We start from the raw sequence: 22187 nt of genomic DNA on the forward strand, positions 1-22187 counted from the left end.
CTGCTGTAGTTAGGCTGTGTGTGAGGGGAGTGGTGTGTGGAACATATGGCAGTGTGTCAAACTACTGCTGTACACAGGGAGTGTGTGACCTGTGTTGAGAATGTTTCCCCACCTGTGCTGAAGCTGATGACTCACTGGAACATTGGGGCACATTTGTTATTCCAGATAGCTGACACTCTTAGACAGCTGTAGCAGAGAAAAAAATCCTGAAAAACTTTGCTTCCATTAATCCTTTATTTTAATCTTCTCCTTGTTGAGCTGCTCGCCTCTACTCTGACTTTACAGCCTCAACGTTCAACAGGCAGTGGTTATTCCTATCACTCAGGAGTGGCCAAACACTGCATTCATTACAGCTCTCCACAGAGGTGGAGGGAGAGAGGGTAGAAAGGAAGGTGAGCAAAAGGGGATTGAGAGGAGAGACAGGGATAGGGTAAGATAAGCAGTCAATGTGAGAAAGTGAGAGAAAGCGGACAGGGTAAAAGTGAAGAAGGGTGGAGTGAAAGAATAGAGGAAGGGAAGGAGTCAGCATGTGAGTCACTGAAGGAGGGTGTGTGTAATGAGAGAGAAAGGAGGGACAGAAATAAGGTCTCAGATGTGAAAGGCAGAAAAGTGGGAATGGAGAGTGAAAGGTAGAGAGGGGACGGAGACAGGTAGACATTAGACATTTTGTTGCCAGGTGGGTTCCCCTTATTTGATATGTGCTTGCTGTTTCCAGGAAGTCACTGCTGTGTCTGTCATACCTGCCATATGTCTGTCAAGGTGAGATCTGTGTCTATTTGTGTGTGGCACTCATAGTGTCTGTCGGACATGAGGTCTGTCAGTCTAAGTCTGTGAAGTGTAAGTGTCTTGTTGTCCGTGCCTGAGTTTCTGTGTGTGAAAATGTGAGGTCACTGACTATGTCTCTGTGCCTTTCCCTGCCATTTCTCAGTGCCTGAGATTTGCAGAGTCTCACTCTTATTTCCTATTGTTTATTTTACTGTTCTGAGCTATGTAACAATGTCCAAACTCGCTCCCTTTGTGGTCCCTCTTTCTTTCTTCTGCCCCTTCGCTTGCTCCTCATAGCCTTCTCTTATCCCATGTCTGTTCCACAAGCCTTTCTTCCTCCTCTATGCTGGAAGATAGGAACTAATTTTGTGCATGGTGGTAGAAATCTGATGCACACTGTAGGGTAGAGATTGACCAGGAAGCTGGTGAGAATTCTGCTCTTCCTTAATGCAGTTCCTTGGGAGTTTTCTGTTCATGCAAGACTGTGGATGGTTGAAGACCTGAGCTCCAGGGGATGTTCTTGCAGAGGTGCCAGTGTGTCAGATGCATCTTATACCTTTGTTCTGGGATTTCAATTAAAGACCCTGAGCCAAGTGAGACTAGTGACTGGGTCGGCTGATGCTAGAACCAACAATTAGTCCCTCACAAAAGGTCCACCAGAATAATTCAAAATATGTCCCAAATTTTCCCCTTTCACTAGCAGCCTTAGGATTATTGTTCCATTTGTAGAGATCATTGCCAGAAGAGGTGGTGCAGCTGCTGGGAACTGACCTAACTACAACCTCAGCCCACATTCAGCACTGAATTTTATCTCTTTCCACACAAATATTAATAAAGACAGCTTGAAACCATGGAGATAGAATATTGTGACATCACTGGTGAAACCATGGCAATGGAAGGGTCCACATCATCTACTCCAGTTTCTTAACTCATTACCTGACACTTCAGTTCCAAGTCTCCAGATCAAACAGAAAATGCTGGAAGCACTCAGCAGATTAGGTGGCATCTGTGAAGGAAGAAACAGAATCAACACTTTGAATTCATTTTGGATTTCCAGCATTTTCTGTTTTTTTTAAATTTCTGAATCCTTTCCATTGAGCTTCAGAGAGGGAGTGTGGTAACAAGAATTGGGTGAAGGGTAAGCCACAAGTTGTACCTTCACAGAAAGGTAAATCCTCTTTTGTTCATTGCACATGTGTTAATCTCTCAGAAACCAAAATGATTTATGAGCAACTTGCACAGGGCAGATTTAGTTCTTCTGGTATTTGCTCCTTTCTTGGTCTGAAGCTGGCTTTTGTGAACAGAGCTTGTCTGCAGCTGAGTTTCATGAAAGTGAAAGTGTGAATCCAGATAGATTCAACATCCTTTCAGCACTTCCACCAGCAGGAATTTTGGTAACCCCAGCAACCAATTGTGCACCATTAACAGGTTGGAAAGGGGGCAGAGAGGTGTGTGTGTGGGGGGGGGGGGGGGGTTGCTAATGCACAGCATCCAAGTAAGCTGCAGAAAGTTCTAAAATTAGTCAGCTCCACCATGGGGACTAGCCTCCATAATTTCCAAGACATCTTCAAGGTGCAGTGCATCAGAAAGGTGATATCCATCATTAAGGATCCCCAGCACCCAGGACGTGTTCTCTTCTCATTGTCACCATCAGGAAGGAGGTACAGAAACCTGAAGACATACAATCAACAATTCAGCAACAGCTTCATCACCTCTGCCATCGATTTCTAAATGGACATTAAACCCATGAACACTACCTCACTACTATATATTTCTGTTTTTGCATAACTTATAATTTAACTATGTAATATACATAATATATACTTAATGTAGTTCTGTTTTTTCTCTATATCATGTGTTGCAATGTACTACTGCTCCAAAGTTAACAAATTTCATGACATATGCCAGCAATATTAAACCTGATTCAGATTCTGACGTGTGAATGTGTTTACGTATGTGCAAGGTTCTGTGTGTATGTGTGTGTGTATTCACTCACTATGGAAAACCATTCCCTGAATTTTTCTTTTTGCAGAGTGAGGAAGGACCTGGGAATTGAAGAGGGTGTAGTGAGGTTAGAAGAAAGAATAAGGGAGGGGTGAGTGGTGAAGAGAAAGGGAGGTGGTGGCAGAGGGACAGGAGAAGTGGGAGGTGATTAGTTTTGCGACAAGTGTAGAGGGTGAGTGGAGATTTGGGAAAAGGAGGAGACAATACAGGTGTGAAGGGATGGATGGTGGTCTATGTCTGACCACAACCGAAGTCTATGACTGAACCCAGATAAGATTGAGTTGTTGTGTGTGCATCAGGGCAGTAGAGCAGAGTTCTGTCTTCACAGTACTCGTGGCCCATGGACGAGGACATCACCGTGTCAGGTCCATGTGGAGCAAGTGCATGACGGCCATCCCTGGCACAACTTCACTCCTCAGTGCAGAGTCCAACACTGAGAGACCTGAACACTATAAACATTGCAATTTCGCAGGGTGTAACCAGTACGGTGCTGGGGCACCACCTGATTGTCCAAGAGGAACATGTCTCAGAGAGATGGATGGCATATGGATTAGACTTCACAGGCAAGTTAACATAGAAGAGTACAGCACAGAAACCAGCTAAAAAGCAAATCAATAACACCCAAACACTATTCCCTCCAACCCACACCATGTCCACATGCTTCCATCTTCCTTACAGCCATACGCCTATCCAAACATCTCTAATGTATTTGTCTCTACCACCATACCAGGCAGCGCATTCCAGGTATCCACTGCTTCCTGAGAGAAAAAAACTTACCCCTGACATCCCCTTTGAGCCTTCCTCCTCTCACCTTCAATGCATGCCCTCTGGTATTAGACATTTCAACCTTGGGAAACAGATGCTCTCTGTCCACTCTATCTATGTCCCTTATAGACTTGTAAACCGCTATCAGATCTCCATTCAGCCTCTGGTGCTCCAGAGAAAACAACCCAAGTTTATCCAGCCTTTCATGATGGCACATGCCCTCTAAACCAGGCAGCATCCTGGTAAACCTATTCTGCACCCTCACCAAAGCAATATCCTTCCTATAGTTGGGCAAGCAGAAATACATACATACTCCAGATGTGGCCTAACCAGAGTTTATAAAGTTGCAATACAACCTCCTGACTTTTGAACTCCATGCTTCAACTCATAAAGGCAAGCATTCCATAAGTCTTCTAAACCACCTTATTGACCCTTGTAGCCACTTTCTAAGGGCTGTGAACTTGCATCCCAAGATCTCTCTGCTCAGCCTCAGCCTTAACAGTGTACTGTCTCCTCACATTTGCTCTACTAAGCTGCAACACCTCACATTCATCTGGGTTAAAATCCATCTGCCATTTCTCAGCCCATATATGTAATTGATCTATGTCTTGCTGTATTCTTTACCAGTCTTCTACACTATCCTCAAAGTCCACTAATCTTAGTATCATCAGCAAATTTACTAACCCACCAATCTACATATTCATCCAGATCATTTGTTTATATTACAAACAGCAGAGTCCCAGCTCAGATCCCTGAGGAACTCCACTAATTACAGACCTCCAGCTCAAATAAGTCCCTTCAACCACTACCCTCCATCTTCTATGTACAAGCCAGTTTTGAAACTAAACAGCCATTTTGCCCCAGACCCCATTCATCTTAATCTTCTGGAAAAGCCTCCCATGAGGGACTTTGTCAAACACCTTGCTGAAGCCCATGTGGATAACATCCACTGCCCTACCCTCATCAGTCTGTCTCACCACCTGGTCAAAAAAAAAGCTCAAATGAAGTTGGTAAGGCATGACCTGCCACATACAAAGCCATGCCGGCTCTCCCTAATTAGACAATAGATTTCCAAATGCTCATGTATCCCATTCCTAAGAATTTTCTCCAGCAATTTCTCTATAACTGATGTGAAACTCACTGGTCTATTGTTTCCAGGATTTTCCCTTCTTCCCTTCCTAAACAGGGGTACAATATTAGCCACTTGCCAGTCCTCTGGGATCATGCCTGTGGCTAGAGAGGATACAAAGATAATGGTCAATGGCCCAGCAATCTTGTCTCGTCTCTTGACTCCTTCAATAACCTGGGGTAAATCCCATCAGGCACTGGGGACTTATCCACCTTAATACTCATTAGTAGGTTCGATACTTCCTCCTTGGTCTCAAACACCCTAATGTATTTATACACTCAGCACTGATCTCCTGGTCCTTTTGCTTGGTAAATACTGAAGCAATGTACTCATTAAGTACCTCACTCATATTCTCTGCATTCAACCAAATGTTCTCCCCTTTATCCACCCTCTTCTTAGTCATTCTCTTGCTCTTGATGCATGTATAGAATGCATTGGGATTCACCTTAATCCTATTTACCAAGGACTTTTCGTGGTCCCTCCTGGCTTTCCTAATTCCCTTCTTTAGTTCTTTTCTGGCTTCTTTATACTCCTAGTGTGCATCGATTGATCCTAACTTCCAATGCTTTAGTTACTTCTCCTTTTCTTCTTGACTAAATTCACCACCTCGCTGGACACCCGAGGTTCTCTTGTCTTTCCGTCCTCATCCTTCCTTCTAACCTTTCCTGTACTCTGTGCAATTGATCTTTAAGCACTCTCCACATGTCCGATGTGGACTTGCCAGAGTAAAGGTGTTCCCAGTTAACACTTCTTATTTCCTGCCTAATGCCCTTGTAATTTTCCCTACTCCATTTAAAACCATCCCACAAGGACCATATCCATGCTTCTCTATAGCTATCCTGAAAGTTAAGGAGTTGTGGTCACTGTTCACCCTCTGAAAGGTCAGTCACCTGGCCAGGCTCTTTACCCCACATCAGGTCCAGTATGGCTTCTCCTCTTGTTGGACCATTCACATATTGATTTAAGAAACCTTCCTGGATACACTGAACAAGTTCTGCCCCATCTAAACCTCTTACACTAAGAAGGTTCCAGTTTATATTAAGGAAGCTGAACTCCCTCATAACAACAACCCTATTATTTTTGCACATTCCTAAATCTAATTATAGATCTGTTCTTCAATGTTCCAGTGGTTATTGGGGAGGAGATCTGTAGTACAATCCCGTTGGTGTAACTGAATTCTTCCTATTCCTGAGTTCCACCCAAATGGACTCTGTGTCCGACCCCTCCATTATGTCTCGCCAGTGCAGCTGTGATATTGTCCCTGATTAGTAGTGTGTCTCCACCCTCTCTTTTACCACCTCCTCTAGCTTTTCTAAAACTTTGGAAAAAACCTGGTACATTAATCACCCATTCCTGCCCTTCTCTCAATGGAGTTTCAGTAATGGCTGCATCGTAGTTCCATGTATTGATCCATGCTCTAAGTTCATCACCTTTACCCATATGCTCCTAGCATTAAAATAAACACATTTCAAACTATCCGACCCATCATACCTGTTATTTTGATTATGCCTTTCAGTACTTTTCCTGACATTTACCTTCCGGTCTGATCTTTTCCTTAATGACCTGGGGTTCCAGTTCCCAGCCCACTGCAAGACTAGTTTGAACTCTCCTGGGTAGCATCAGCAAACCTCCTGGGCAAGATTTGGTTCCCCTCCAGTTCAGGTGAAACCTGTCCCTCTTGTACAGGTCACTCCTTCTCCAGAAAAGGTTCCAGTGATCTAAGAACTTGAAACCCTGTCCCCTGCAACCTCTCCACAGCAACTCATTCGTCCGTGCTATTACACTATTCCTACCTGCACTATCCCATGGCACTGGGAGTAACCTGGAAATTACAACCTTGGAGGTCCTTCTCTTCAGTCTCTTTCCTAACTCTATATACTCACTGCTTAGGACCTCTTCCCCTTTTCTGCCCATGTCATTGGTGCCAATGTGCGCCACGACCTCTGGCTGTTTCCCCTCCCCTTTGAAGATATTCTGCAGCCACTCTGATACGTCATGGATCCTCACACCTGGGAGGCAACACACCATCATGGGGTATATTTTGTGGCCACAATCTCCTTTCTGTCCCCTTAACTATTGAGTCCCCTATAACTGCTGCACTGCCTGATTTTACCCTTCCCTGAGCCAGCCACAGGTTCGCCAGCCACAGGTTCACCAGCCTGGCAGCTGCTGTCGTGATCTGATGGCTCATCCCCCCCGGCAGTATCTTAAGGGGTAGACTAATTGCTGAGGGGAATGGCCACAGGGGAACCCTGCACTGACTTTTTAAACCCCTTACCTCTCCTGGTGGTCATGCATCTACTGTTCGAAGCCTGTACTCTGATTGTGACCCTACCTCTTCAAAAGTCTCATCTATAATATCTTCAGCCTGCTGAATGATCCTGAGTATGTCCAACTCCTTGACCCCATCAGTCAGGTGCTGAAGTTGGGCTCACTTCCCACTGATGTTGTCAGGGAGATACCTGATGATGTGTAATGAGGAGAAAGGTGAGGTCATACACATTGTAAAAACATAAAGGTGAAACATGTTGAGAGATTGTTGGTGTTTAGAGGTGCCTGTGTTTCCTTGTACACAATGAACGTTAACATGCAGGTTAGATGGCAAAAGTATGTTGACCTTTAGTGCAAGATATTTGAGGACAGGAAATGTCTTTCTCCATTACATGGGGTTCTAGTGAGACTGCAAATGGAATATTATGAACAGGTCTGGTCTCCCCAGGAACAGATGCTGGGAAAGCAAAGATCGTAAATTCACACAGCATGCAAAAAGCCCTTTATCCCAATTCATCTCTGCTGGCCAAGATGCCATCTAACCTAGTCCCATTTACCTGCATTTATCCTTTCCTATCCATGCATCTATCCAGCTCTCCTTTAAACATTGTAATTGTACCTATCTTTACAGCTTAGACAGTTGGATTCCTCGTATAAATGGTTTGTCATATGAGGATAGGTTAAGCAGATTAGGTTAACACGTTCAGGAGTTTAGAAGAATGAGAAGTGATCTTATTGAAATGTACAAACCCCTAGTTAAGTATAGTTAGGTACAAACTGAGTTGAAGCTTCCTCTGACTTGGGGAATCTAGTTCAGTTACAAAATAAGGGGTTGGCAGTCCAGAAATAAGGATAAATTTCTTCACCCACAGGATGGTAAATTTCTGGAAGAACCATTATGGGTAGTCATTAGATCATAAATTATAGACTTCTAGATATTAAAGGGTTCGAGAGATATGGGATTAATGCATGGAAGCAGAACTGAGGTAAAAGATCTTGCAGTGGAATGAAGCAGACTTGGTCTACTGCAGTTTCTATTTTGTATATCCTCATGTTTAAAGAGGACGTGCCCTACAATGATACTTAGAGGGGTCACTCTGTGTATTGACAGAGAGTGGGACAGTGTCAGAATCAGAGATATAGGTTGAAAGCATGTTCTTCAGCTCACCAAGTCCATGCCAATCATCAACACAAATGATATATTTAATCCCAATTTTTATTCTCACATCTCTTCCCCCCCCCCCCATTTCTACCACCCATCCTGATTATCAAATGTATGATTCCTTTACAACTGGAGTAATGTCCAGTCTGAGCACCACAGTTCGAGAAAGAGGGAAAGAATTTGAAGCGGGTGGAAGAAATTTGCTGGACTGATTCCAACAATGAGGGATTGGAGAAGTTGGAGTTATTTTTTGTTGGAACAGAGGAGGTTGTGAATGATTCTGATCATGAAAAGGAGAAATTGTTTCCATTGGCAGAGGGATCAAGACCTAGAATGAAGGAAATAGGCCAACAAAATTGGAGCAAGTCAGGTAACACATAGATGGGCATCTTGGTCAGCACAGATCAGTTGGAGTGAATGGCCTGTTTCTGTGCTGCATTATTCTATGTACTCTAACCAGTTTACTGATGCTTGGGTGGGATGACGCTGCCTCAGGCACCTGTGCTCTTGGTGGTGCTCACTGTCTTTTTCTTTGTGCTGTTGTGTCCTTGTGGTGCTGTGGTCACGGTGGGGAAAGAAGTCAGGACTGTTGGTCCCAAGAGCAGGGAGGAAATGGGAAGAATTCTGGCGGAGGAAAAAAAAATGTGTAGGCTATCTGTGGTCATTGATGTTGCCAATTCTCTGCAGGTGGCAAGTGATTGGGTTTCCTTCCTTGCACCTACTGCCTACACGGTCACTGTCCTGGTGACAATGGCATTTCTCATAATCTCTCCCGATGACATACCTGAGCTCAGTTGCTGAGGTATTCACAGCTTTGCACAGTGGACCATTGGCCGTTTGGATCTCAGTGGAGGTTTCTTCCGTTGACGTGCTTTAATAAGAGAGGAATGCAGGGTCGGGATGGAGAAGGTCTCACAACTTATTGAGTGAAAGATGAAATGGGCAGAGAGATCCATGAGAGAAAGGGAGAGTATTTCCACAAAATGGGAGCTAAAGTGAAACAGATAAAGATACACAGGCAAGGGGGAGGGGAGGAAGAGAAGAGCAGGAAAGCAGTATGGGAAGATAGAGGAGTGAGGGAGGCAGGCAAAATTAGCAGATTTAAGGAGACAGAAAGAGATAAAGAGAGGAAACAAGAATGTAAGCTGAGAGACCAGCTGATGAGAGAGAAGGAAGAGAAACTGGAGAGACGCAGAGAGAGAGTGAGAAGGTCACAGAAACTAACGTCACGATCATACGATGATAGAGAGGGAGGAAGACAAGATAATGAGGAGGAGAGGAAGATTTGGAAGAGAGAAGAAAGGAAGATGTCACCAGAGAGGGTCAGAAAGACTGAACACAGTGAAGGCAATAAGAAGAAAGAGGAGATGGCAAGAGAGAGTGTGAGGAAATCAAGGTGGAGAGAGGAAGATAAAATGGGCCAAGATAAAGAATGGAATACAAAATGGATGGAAAGGAAAAGGAGAGATGGAGAACAGCAGAGAGAGAGAAGGAAAGAATCTGGCCAAGGCAGAGATAGAAGAAGAGAAATTGGGAGGAGGCATAGAGGCAGAGAGGACAGACAGGGAGAAGTAGAGGAAGAGATAAACAGATATAGGGAGAGAGGCCAGGAAGACAGAGAGAGGGGATGGGGAGAAGGGCATAGATTGAGATGGGAAAGCCAGAAGGGCCGAGGGAAATGGAATAAGAGTAGAACTAGACAAGCAGAAGATGAAGATGAAGATAAGGCAAGCAGAGGAAGAGGAGAAGGGAAAAATCATAAAGGAAGGGAAGATGGAATGATCATTGAAAGCAAAAAAAAGACTCGGACAAGACACAGAGAAAGGCGATGGGAAGCAAGGTCAAGAGGGGAATGGAGGCCAACAGAAAGAATCTACATCCTAGTCAGTTAGGTTAAGTTCACAAGGTGAGCTTTAACTTTGTCTCCTCCACCATTTTCTTGGCTGATGGTCATTGCATCTTTCAAATCTTGTGTTCTTGCTCATTACAGGTGATAGGAGCTTCCTCGGTCTGCTTACTGATTATGCCAACAACCTCAGAGAGGAAGAGCCATTTGTGGATAACAATGTCCGATCTGTCCCGAGAACGACCAATGACACCCAGACTCATACCTTCCACAGTTTCCTCCCAGCATTTTAAGGTGTCACTGTATTCTATCGACAATAAGTGAACAAAGACAATATTTCTGAGGTATAACGTGTTAACTTACAATACAGATCCAGACATATAGAAATTCAGACCTTTGATGAGATAGTCAGATTCTTTTTCCCAGGGGAGAAATGTCTAATACTAGGGAGCATAACTTTAACATGAGAGGGGAAAAGTTTGGAGGCTACGTGTGGGACATTTTTTTAATATACCTGGTATAGGCCAGCAGAGGTGGAGATGGAAGCAGATAGCATTGTATCACTGAAGAGGGGTTCAGATATATTAATATTCATGGTGGACAGATATGAGTCAAGTGCAGGCAGAAAGGTTTAGATTGACTTTGTGCTTGGCACAGACATCATGGGCCAAAGGGCCTGTTTCTGTGCTGTACTGTTCTATTCCAAGCAGGGTATTTCAGATCAGTGCAGTTCACAACGTTCCTGCTATGATGAGTTGTTTGTTTCATCTACCAATACAGAGCTGGCTGGGATTGTGATTTGGACATGTTGAGTGAGTGTCAAGTGGATGGTTTATGCATTTTCATGTGGATAAAGTAGTTTATCCAGTTGTGGGGAAAACAGTAGGGCAAATTATTATCCTAATATCGAGTAACAGTGAAGGAGAGGAGGGAGTAAGGACGAAAGGAGAGGGCAGGGAGCAAGGAAGAATGGAAGATGAGAGCTGAAAGAGAAATAGGGGAGTGTGGTGAAAGGGGTAGGAGAGAAAGAAGAGGGAAGGAGAACAAAAAGAGCAACAGTAGGTCAATTGAACTGTTAGAAGAGGAGGGGTGGAATTGGGGGATGAGGGCTGGTGATAGGTAGAGACAGATAAGGAGAGAGGGAGAAGGGAACTGTTGATGGGGAGATGGAGAAATGAGTTACCCTCATCTTCTTTCCCCTCACTCCCTGGCCCTATCTCACCCAATTCCTTCACACTCCCTCCTAGCTCCACTCCTTCCAACCCCAATCTCCCTCTCCCCAGTTATTCTCTCCTCAACTCTAACCTTTCCTCATAAATCCCACTCTTTCCCCCACTCCCTCATAAGATATAGGAGCAAAATCAAATCATTCGGCCCATCAAGTCGTCTCCGAAGCCCTATCCCTCCCCCACTCATGTGCCCCTCTCCCATTCTGTACCCACCCATGATGTAATTAGAAGCTCGCGCTGGTATGTAAATTATTCGGGGGTGACGATACCGGACAGCCAATCAAAGCGCGAAGCGGTGACTCACCATATAAGGGCAGCTCGCGCCATAAAAGGAAACATTGTCTCTTTATATGGGGAGGAGAAAGTAGCGCCGGGCACCGGAGTCGCGCTGCCTCCGCCATTGAGGGAATCCTCGACCGCCGGAGTTTCCAGTCATTGATTTATTTCTGGAGCAGTGGTGTGATTGGGGGAGAGATAGGTTCTTTTGGCAGGGCGGGTATGGTGGGTCGGGTGATGTGGGCTCGTGGGTGAGCGCGGGATTATTTGCTGGGCGTGGAACAGAGTGCCGCGCTGTGCTGCGACTGCCGGTGTAGCGAGTTGGTGGCGGGAGTGAGAAGCAGCGGCGGGTTCCGTACGGACCGGAGCCCGCACCATGCTGCAGAGCCAGGCCGGAGTTAACGACAGCGTCTCGACCGTGGGCAACCTGCAGCAGGCGCCTCCGCCGCCACCACCACCCGCAGCGCCCCCGCCACCGGGTAGCGTCCGCAACCGGGAACGGGAGCCTCCCCTCAGCTCCGCCTACAGTGGCTCGGAGGGCAGCAGCGACGACGAGGATGACCTGGTGGTGCCCCCGGCCCCGGTTGACAGGCGCGGGGTGAAGCGTCGGGTGTCGGACATGGAGGCAGCAGTCGGCTTGACCGGACACGACCCGAGCCTGGACTGCGGTGGCGGCCCGGGTCTGGCAGCGGGCAGCGGCGGTGGGGCTTACGGGGTGGTTGCAGCGGGAGGCCCGGCAGCTGCAGCGGCCGGGCTGAAACCGGGCAAGAAAACGCGAGGCAGAGTGAAGATCAAAATGGAATTCATCGACAACAAGTTGAGGAGATACACGACTTTCAGCAAGAGGAAGACGGGCATCATGAAGAAGGTGAGCGGCCCGGGCCGCCGCTGACGCTGCCGGCCTCGGCTGACAGCTCGCTGGCAAGCTCTGGGTTAAATGAGGCGGAGAGGGGGCCGGGTGGTGGGGTGGGCTGTTTATTCTCTCTCTCCCACCTCTTCCTCTCCTCTCTCCCTCCCCCACTATCCGGATCCACTTCTGTATTGATGGGGACAGGTTAACCCCCGTGCTTGTGGGCGGGTTGGTTAAGATAACTTGTTGAATGCGCGGCGGGGACAATCGGAGTTGCAAAAATATTGCAGCCGGGATACCTCAACAGGTTGCTGGAAATCCAGCCTGCTTTCTGCGGGTACTAGTGTCCGCCGCGACTGCTCTGCGGAATGAGTGCCCTGTTGAAGCTGTCTCTTTTACCTCGTGGTGTAAAATAGCAGATGCACTGTAACCTGGTGACCTTTTGCAGAGTGATGGTGCCAACCTTGCTGGTGTCTGCACCTAGAGCTGTTATTGGGACTGTGGATCGATAGCGCCCCCGTTCCACTCCCTCTCCTTTTCTCCCCAGTTCAAGCTAGTTTACTTCCTGGTGCTCCAGTGGTTGGGAGTCCTCTCGCGATGTGAAGAGCCTGATCTGTTCCTCTCCTATCCCCTTTGCCAATCACCAGTCCAGCTCTTGGCTCCATCCCTCCCCCTCCTGTCTTCTCCTATCATTTTGGATCTCCCCCTCCCACTTTCAAATCTCTTACCAGCTCTTCTTTCAGTTAGTCCTGACGAAGGGTCTCGGCCTGAAATGTCGACTGTACCTCTTCCTAGAGATGCTGCTTGGCCTGCTGCGTTCACCAGCAACTTTGATGTGTGTGGCAGGATATACAGTATGTTAGGCTCAACTCCCCCTGGACTTGGAGGGGAGAGCAGCTAGCCAAGGTATCTGTCCAGTGGCCTGGTGTCCATCAGTGCTCAGCATAGGACATGTACTTGGTGTGAGGGGTCATATGCTGTTGAGCAGGAGCTATGAATTACAAACCTTTTGTTGTGAAGTGGACTTCTGGAAGCTTTTGATACCATCCAGTGGTTACTGGGACTATAGTGGCACTCTGTTATCCTTTTTCACATCTGCCTCAGAACCTGATGTTAGAACTTTGAGTGGGTGAACCGTGGCAACGTGTTAGGCTCTGGCCAGGTATTGAAAACCTGGCCATCTTCAGCTGCTCACTGCTGCAGTCAGAGGCTCCCACCTGCTGCTGACAAAGAAAAGCAGGGGAGCTGCCTCTGTCACCCAGCAGCACACATCCACTGCTTTGAGGCTGGGTAATGGCTAGAATTCAGACCACGTGACATAGCAGAAGTATGCCATTTGGCCAATCGAGCGTGTTCTGCCGTGGCTTATTGTTATTTTGAGATATAGAATGGTAACAGGTCCTTCTGGCCCAGTGAGTCAGCACCACCCATTACACCCCTGTGACCAATTAACCTGCTAACCTGTATGCCTTTGGAGTGTGGGAGAAAGCTGAGCACCCACGTGGCCACAGGGAGACCGTACAAACTCCTTACAGTGGGTGAATTGACCCCGGGTCACAGGTGCTCTCATAGCCTAACGGTAACTGCTACATTGCCATAACAAATTTATTTTCCCCCTCAAATCTGCCCTCTCCCCTTTGCCTTTGCTGCCCTTACCAATCAAAAGCTATCAAGCTCTGCTTCAAATTAACAGGAGCCTGAGTGTCATTGTAACTTGCCGACCACTGCAGTCGGTCCACAGTAGATACATTTAGTAGATGAGTCACAAATGCACACCAGCAGCTCTCCTTTGTTAGGGGTTTGAGGAGTTTTGGTATATCAGCTGAGACTTTTGCAAATTTCCACAGAATCGGGTTTACTGACATTAAATCTGTTCTGCAGCAGCAGTGTGGTTCGAAGACATAATTGCTAATTACAAAATAACTCGTGCAAAACAAGGGAAAATGAAGCAGTGTTCATGGTTCTGGTCAAGGTGGCACTGATAATTGTGACTGTACGTGCAGCTGCGATGGAAATCATCGAATATTCTCGTTTAGGATCACTGGCTGAAATCCTCAGTCACAGCCATGGGAGCATCAATAAGCAACATCATTTTAGGATGATTTTAAAAGAAGTATGTATCCTCAAATTCCGTGGACTATGGGTGGCAGACTTGGGACGCAAATGCAGTTCCCCTTTGAGAAAGAGAAAGTGGGGAGGCAAGCTGCTTTGTATGTACGATTGAAACACAGAGCTCTTAGACCTCCACTCTTGACTGTCCTGCTGCTGAATGTACAGACTCAAGAAAATAAATTTGAAGACCTCAGCAAGATTGCAGTACCAGAGGGACATCAGGGACTGCTATGTAGTTTGCTTCATGAAAGCATGGCTTACCCCTGGCCATTTCAGATGTAGTGCTGCAGTCTGCAGGCTTCACGCTCCACCACAATGATGGAATAGCTCAGTCTTTTAAAAGTAAAGGAAGTGGAGCATGCTTTACGATTAACTCATTGTGGTGTTTCCATCTCAATCCTGCTCACCTGACCAAGAGCATCTAGTGGTCAAGTTTTGTACTATTTACGCACTGAGGGAGGTTTTTGCTGTCATCTTGGTAGTGGTGTATATTCCACCCCTGGCCAGCATCAGGTAGGCACTGCAAAAGCTGCACCCTGTGATCAGCAGTCACCCTGATGCCTTTCCTATCATTGCAGTGGATTACAACCAGACTAACTTGAACAACTACCACCAACATATCAGCTGTGGAACTGGAGGAGCCAAAGCACTTGGCACTGTTACACCACCATCAAGAAGACTTTTTGTGCCATCCCATGTCCACACTTTGGAAAGTCTGATTGTACCTCGTACTTCTCCCAGTGTACAAGCAGAGACTAGAGATCGCAGCACCAGTGTTGAGGACCAAGGAGGTACAGTCAGGGGAGGCGGAGGAACACTTGCAGGACTGCTTTGAGTTGGTGGACTGGACGATATTCAGGGATTCATCCTTGAATGTGAATGAAAACACCATAAGATCTGTGTGTGTGAGTGGGTGCCTTCGAGAACATACTAGATATACCCAGATGAAAAGCTGTGGATGAACTAGGAGATTCACAGTCTGCCGACGGCTGGCTCTGACATTCGAGACCAATGATCCAAAATTATACAAGAAGTTTAGGTACAACCTATGGAAGGCTATTTTAAGAGCAAAAACACAATTCCATTTGAAGTTAGAGACAGAATCAGATGCACTTTAGCCTTAGCAGGGTATTCAGGCCATTACTTTCTACAAGGCAAAACCCAACATTGTAAATGGCTGTGGTGCACCACTGCTAGATGAGCTCAACTCCTTTATGCGAACTTTGAAAGGGAGAATAAAACTCCACCCTGTGCAAATCCCTGCAGCATCTGGTCACTTTGTGATCTCTGTTTCAGAGACCAACATCAGAACTTCTTTCAAGAAGGTGTCAGGCCCTGATGGTGTACCTGGTAGGGCTCTGAAAACCTGTGCAAACCAACTGACAGGAGTACTCAAGGACATATTGCATCTCTCACTGCTGCAGTTGTAGGTTTCTACCTGCTTCAGAAGGGTGGCAAACATACCAGTGCCCAAGAAGAGCTGCCTGAACAGCTATAGCCCAGTTACACTCGCATCTACCGTGATGAAATGCTTTGAGAGACTGGCCATGGTCAGAATCAACTCCTGCCTCAGCAGGGACCTGGACTTCGCCTATCACTGCAATAATTCTACACTGGGTGCAACCTCACTATCTCTTCACTCGGCCTTGGATCAGCTAGACAGTGGTGGTACCTGCATCAGGTTTGATGCTATTTAATGACTACAGCTCAGCGTTCAACACAGTCCTCTCAGTTCTAATCAAAAAGCTCCAAAACCTGGGCCTCTGCAACTCCATCCTTGGTTTTCTCATTGAGAGACAAGTCACTGCAGATCTGAAGCCACCTTCACATTTCAGAAACAGCTTCTTCCCCTCTGCCATTAGATTCCTGAAGGGACAATAAACTATGTATGCTACCTCACTTTTAGTTTTGTTGTCTTTTTATGCTAATTATTTAATTTATATTATATGTTGTAATTTGTAGTGATGTACTGGTGCAAAGTAACAAATTTTACACCATGTGCCAGTGATATTAAACATTGCCTTGATTCTGATCATATAAAAGTCTGATGGGGCTGAAGTTCTGGAAGTTTTCAGCGTGAGTCTCGGGCTCCTGTACCACCTCCCTGACAGTAGTAAAGAGAAGGAGGAATGGCCCAGATGGTGAGGGTCCTCAGTGATGGGTGCATGAGCAGGAAGTTTGGGCAGTTTTGCCTGTGATGAAGCTGGTTGAGTCTACGACCCTTGGCGGCATTTGCAGTGGAGCTTGTGATGTAATCAGTCTATTCTTCACATTATCTACATAGAGTCTTTGACATGCTAAGTCTCAAACTCTTCATGCCTCCCTGATGATTACATCAATGTGTTGGGCCCAGGAAAGATCCTTTGAGATGTTGACGCAGAAACTTAAAGCTCACAATTTCCGCTGACCCTTCAACAAGGTTGGTGTGTTTTCCTGACTTCCCCTTTCTAAATCCAATGTCAGTTCCTTGTTTTCGGTGACATTGAATGTAAGATGACACTACTCAACCTGCCAATCTGTCACTCTCTTCTATACCTCCTTGTTGCCATCTGCGACTTCAGTTGTGTCATAGGTGAATTTGTAGATGGTGTTTGAGCTGTGCCTAGCCACACAGTTATGAATGTAAGGGAATGGATCAGTGGGCTAAGCTAACAACCTTGAGGTACACCTGTCAGTGAGATGTTATTACTGATCTATACTGACTAGTTACACCACAGCTTGGCATAGAGGATTTGGTGCACAGGATCGCAGGAGACTGCCGAGGGTTGTAGACTCAGTCACGGGCATAACCCTCCCTGCCATCGAGGACATCAAGATGTGATGCCTCAGGAAGAAGGCATCCATCATTAGGGAAGCTCCCCTCCTGCAACATGCCTCCTCCTTCCTACCACCCGGAAGAGGTACAGGAACCTACACGATTTAGAAACTGCTTCTTCCCCGCCAAAAAATTCCTGAACAATACCTCATTAATACTGTTTGTAAGCATTATTTACTTGTTTGTTTATTGGATAATTTATAGTAATTTTGTCTTTGGTGCAAAACCACTGTTTGAGAAAAGGAGCCAGTTAGAAGTCAGCAACTATTGGCCAGTTAGCCCAACATCTGGTCTTGGGGAAATGCTGGAATCCATTATTATGAAGAATCCGAATCGGGTTTAATATTACTAGTGTATGTCCTGAAATTTGTTAACTTTGCAGCAGCAAAAAGAAGTTTTCAGTAAGTAGTGAGATAATGTTCATGGGTTCAATGTCCATTCAGAAATTTGGCAGAGGGGAAGAAGATGTTTCTGAACCGTTGTGTGTGCCTTCAGGCTCATGTATCTCCTTGATGGGAGCAATGAGGAAAGGGCATGCCCTGGGTGATGGGGGTCTTCAGTGATGAATGCTGCCTTCTTGAGACATCTCTTCTCGATGCTGGGGAGGCTAGTGCCCATGATGGAGCTGACTGAGTTTTCAACTTCCTGCAGCTTAATTTGATCCTGTGCAGTGCCCCCTACCCAAACCAGACTGTGATGTAGCCAGTTAGAATGCTCTCCAGGGAAATTTGCAAGTGTCTTGGTGACATGCCAAATCTCCTCAAACGCCTAAAGAAATGTAGCTGCTGTTGGGCCCAGGATAGATACTCAGAAATGTCACCCAGGAATTTGAAATTGCCCATCCTTTCCACTTCTGATCCCCCTGAGGACTGCTATAAGTTCCCTTGTCTTGCCCTTTCTGAAGTCCACAATCAATTCTTTGGTCTTACTGACGTTAAATGCAAAGCTGTTGTTGCGGCAGCACTCAACTAGCTGATACCTTGCTCCTGTGCACCACCTCATCCCCATCTGAAATTCTGCCAATGAATGTTGTATCGTCAGCAAATTTTTGGGTGGCATTTGAGCTGTGCCTAGCCACACGGATGTGGGAGTAGAGGGAGAGTAGAGCAGTGGTCTAAGCACACATGCTTGAGGTGCACCAGTGTTGATTATCAGCGAGGTGGAGATGTTATTTCTGATCCGCAGACTGTGGTCTTCCAGTGAGGAAGTCGAGGATCCAGTTGCAGAGGGAGGTACAGAGGCCCAGGATTTGGAGTTTTTCAATCAGAACTATAGGAATGATTATATTAAATGGTGACCTGAATTCAATAAACAGCAGCCTGACATAATTATTAGTATTGTCCAGGTGATCCAAGAGCCAGTGAGGTTGCATCTGCTGTGGACCTGTTGCAGTGATGGGCAGTTTGCAGTGGGTCCAGGTCCTTGCTGAATCAGGAGTTGATTCTGGCCATAAACAACTCCAAAGCATTTCATCTCTGTAAATGTGAGTCTTTAAGGCAGTTCAGCTTGCTGCTCTTGGGGACTGATATGATTGTTGCCCTTTTGAATCAACTGGGAACTTTTGACTGTAATAATAAGAGATAGAAAATGTCTTGAACACCTGCCAGTTGGTTGGCATAGGTTTTCAGAGAACTCCCAGGTACACCATCAGGGCCCATCACCTTCACCCTCTTGAAAAATGATTTTGCATCAGCTTCTAGGACAGATCTCAGGGTCACTGGGTGTTGCAGAAATCCTCATAGCTGTAGTTTCATTTTCCCTTTTAAAGCGAGCAATAAAGACTTTGAGCTCATTTGGAGTGAAGCATCATAGCCATTCATGTTGTTAGGTTTTGCCTTGTAGGAAGTAATGGCCTGCAAACACTGACAGAGTTGAACCCTGCTGATTCTGTCTCTTACCATCTTCGGAGTTGTTCTCTTGCTCTTGAAAGTCCTCCGTAAGTTCTACCCAGCCGCCTTGTAGAGTGGGGGATCCCTGGACTAGCTCTTGGCAGACTATGAATCTCCTGGTTAATACACGGCTTTTGATTTGGGAAGGTGCAGTATGTTCCCATGGGCACACCCTCATCCACACAAGGTTTCATTAAGTCCGTGACAACCGTGGCCTACTTATTCTGATTTGAAAGTGAATCCGTGAATACAGTCCAGTCCACTGACTCGACAGCCCTGTAAGTGTTCTTGTGCCTCCCTTGTCCTTGCTGCCTTGGTGCTCACGTGGTACTGTGTGGAGTTCAATTTCTGCCTGTACTCAGCAAGCAGAGGTACAGCCGGATAATCAGACTTTGCGATGTGTGGGCATGGAGTAGCACAGTAAGTGCCGTTGAGGGTGATATAACAGTGGTCCAGTGTGTTGACTCCTCTGTTTCTGCAGGTGATATGTTGGTAATAATTGTTCAGAGACGTTTTCAAGCCGGTCTGGTGATGGAGAAGACATGAGGGTGAGCTGTTTTGTGCCTGTTGATGGGATGTACACTGTGGCTGAAAACTCCCACAGCAGATAAAATGGACGATGCTTGATTGTGCGATGTTCCGGATTAGGTGGGCAGGACTGGGACAGCAGCACAGGGAGTTGATCGAGACAGTGAAGTAGAATCAACTTGGTTCTGTGCTGGGGAAATGGTGCTTGATACATCTTGGTGCTTAAGGATGTAACAAGCAGGATGAATAATGGGAAACCAGGTATTTGATCAGATGCTGAAAGTTTAATACATGATGAGAAGGGAGCTCTTCACGCTGGAGTATATATTACCATGATACAGTATTAAACAAAATCCATTTGGGATAGATGCATCATTTTGGGGTGAGGGGGGGCTGGAACTAGTGAGGTGCCACGGACATCCATGCTGGGCCTCTGCAGTTATACAATCTTTAAATGAAGCAACTGAACTGGAGAATAATTCTGAAATGGGAATGGCAATTGTGAGCAGGCCTTTGGAATAGAAATTGAGCAACTGGGTACAGATCTGGCAGATTAGAGTGTGATGTGGGAGCGGATTGGAGGCGTGTAATGTGGGAGTGGATTATACATTTTGAGAGGAAGCTCGGAATGGTGGAAAGCTTTTTAAATGCTGCTGTACGGAAGGTTCTAGGTGCCCTTGTACATGAAATACAAAGTTAGTGTAGAGGACAACAAGTGATTTGGAAGGCCAGTGGGGTGTTGGCCTTTACTGTGGAGTATAGAAGTAGGGAGGATTTAGTGCGGGTTTATAGGCCACTGGTGAGACTGTATCTGGAAAACTGCTAACGGTTGATTTTTCTATTTAAAGAGCATTGAAGATTTTTGATCATTGGAGCAAGAGGTTTGTCCCATAGCAAAGGTAGTTCTGCTGCTTCTCAAGCCTGCTGCACTATTCAGTAAGGCTGTGGATAATCCAATATTGACCTCTGCTTCAATTTCATGTCTTCTCCCAGAGTGCTTGTCTCCTGGGTAGTTTTACTACTTTTGCTGATGGCCCATGGTCTAGGCTGGAAGCTGAGTCTTGGAATGTAGACCAGACTACAAACTCAAAGCAGCTGCTTAGAAGTTCATCTATTTCCTCAGACCATTGGGGTGGGTTATATGGAGATAACCCTCCCCTGATGGTCTGAGCTAAATTTAATCAACCTCTGAGTGAGCATGGTTAACTCCCTGGGAGGCAGCTACATTGGTAGGCATTTGGATTATTCACCCAGGCCTTTGTGCACTTCACTTCACTGTCACTTGGATAATCCGACTTTCTTGGGTCCTTGTCAGATTTTCCAGACTATTGTTTGTTACTTGTGTTATTACCCCATCTGTATTGAGAAAAGGCTAATTAATAATCTGGTGGTTAAGAGGCCTTGGGGAAGAACGATCTTAACTTTTTATAATATTTTGAAAGTGTTGGTCTTGGTGTGAAATGGAGATCTTAATGCAAACTACAAAGGTGTGAGGCAAGAGTTGGGAAACATTTAAAATATGACAGAAGCTAACTTTTAAAGAATTAATACATAACTAATCTGTATATAATCCCTTAATAAGCACAAAATCCTAGCCCTGACTGGCTAATGAAATGTTAGCTTGGATGTCATAAATTGTGGAACTGTTCCCATAGAAGGAAAGTTAGCAAATGTAGCTATTTTAAGATAAGACCAAGCTATTGACTGGTTGGTCTGACATACAGAATTGCCAACTGCCACTTGGCTGGATTGGGCAGAATTTGAATGAATTATTGAAAGAGTATTTGCATTTGATAAATCTGAGTTGTAAGCAGCTGAATAGATACAAGGAAAACGCATGGTGATTCGTCCCTGTAAGTTACCACATGGAGCCCACTGCTTCAATCAATTCATTCCAATTTTGTTCAATGTACTTGTGTTAATTAATTTAATGGACAACAAATGGTGGGAGTATAGGGACTACTTGGGATTGGAGGCTTGACTAGAAGTCAGGAGTAGTACAGGTTGAGTACTCCTTATCCAAAAACCTCCAAAATCTGAAGTTTGTTTGAACACTGATATGACTTCACAAATGGAAAATTCCACATGGATCCCAGGTGAGGCACACCACAGACAGTTCTGAGAAGGGACCTCGGATATGTAATGAACAGAAGTTAGCAAAAAATAGAGAAACACTGCATAAAGTGAGAAATAATGATCTTGATTGTGTATTGAAAGAGTGGATTTGTCAGTGTCAGAGTGAACACATGCTGATCATGTAACAAGCAAAGATCTATCACAGCAAACTGAAAATTGAAGGTAGTTGTGAATATTCAGCAGACTGGTTGCAGAAATTTAAGAAAATACATGGCATCTGCTGGTCCCGAAGCAGCAGAGAACTTCATTGAGTTTGCCAAGATTGTTGCTGATGAAAATCTAACACCAGAACAAGTCGACAATGCTGATTTTTTAAAAATGCCAGTTTTCTTTATTCTACTGAGGAATTAAATGTGTTAGAGATCTTTGTAGAAAAAACTATGAAAATTTAGCATTTTAAATGGTGAGGA

The 22187-nt window shown here is 45.6% G+C and overlaps 1 protein-coding gene across 2 annotated transcripts in view; it reads left to right on the forward strand.

Moving 5' to 3' along the window:
• The first annotated feature begins 11672 nt into the window (after nucleotides 1-11672).
• The window catches only part of LOC140191293 (serum response factor-like), a 65744-nt gene continuing 55229 nt past the window's right edge, over nucleotides 11673-22187 (forward strand). The window contains exon 1 of one of the 2 annotated variants that reach the window (XM_072248571.1): nucleotides 11673-12315. In XM_072248571.1, coding sequence (XP_072104672.1) covers nucleotides 11824-12315 — 492 coding nt within the window. In that variant the 5' untranslated portion in view covers nucleotides 11673-11823. The remainder of the gene's footprint in view (nucleotides 12316-22187) is intronic. The other variant, XM_072248578.1, reaches the window with a different exon arrangement.

This window comes from Mobula birostris, chromosome 2, assembly GCF_030028105.1.
Source record: "Mobula birostris isolate sMobBir1 chromosome 2, sMobBir1.hap1, whole genome shotgun sequence".
NCBI lineage: Eukaryota > Metazoa > Chordata > Chondrichthyes > Myliobatiformes > Myliobatidae > Mobula > Mobula birostris.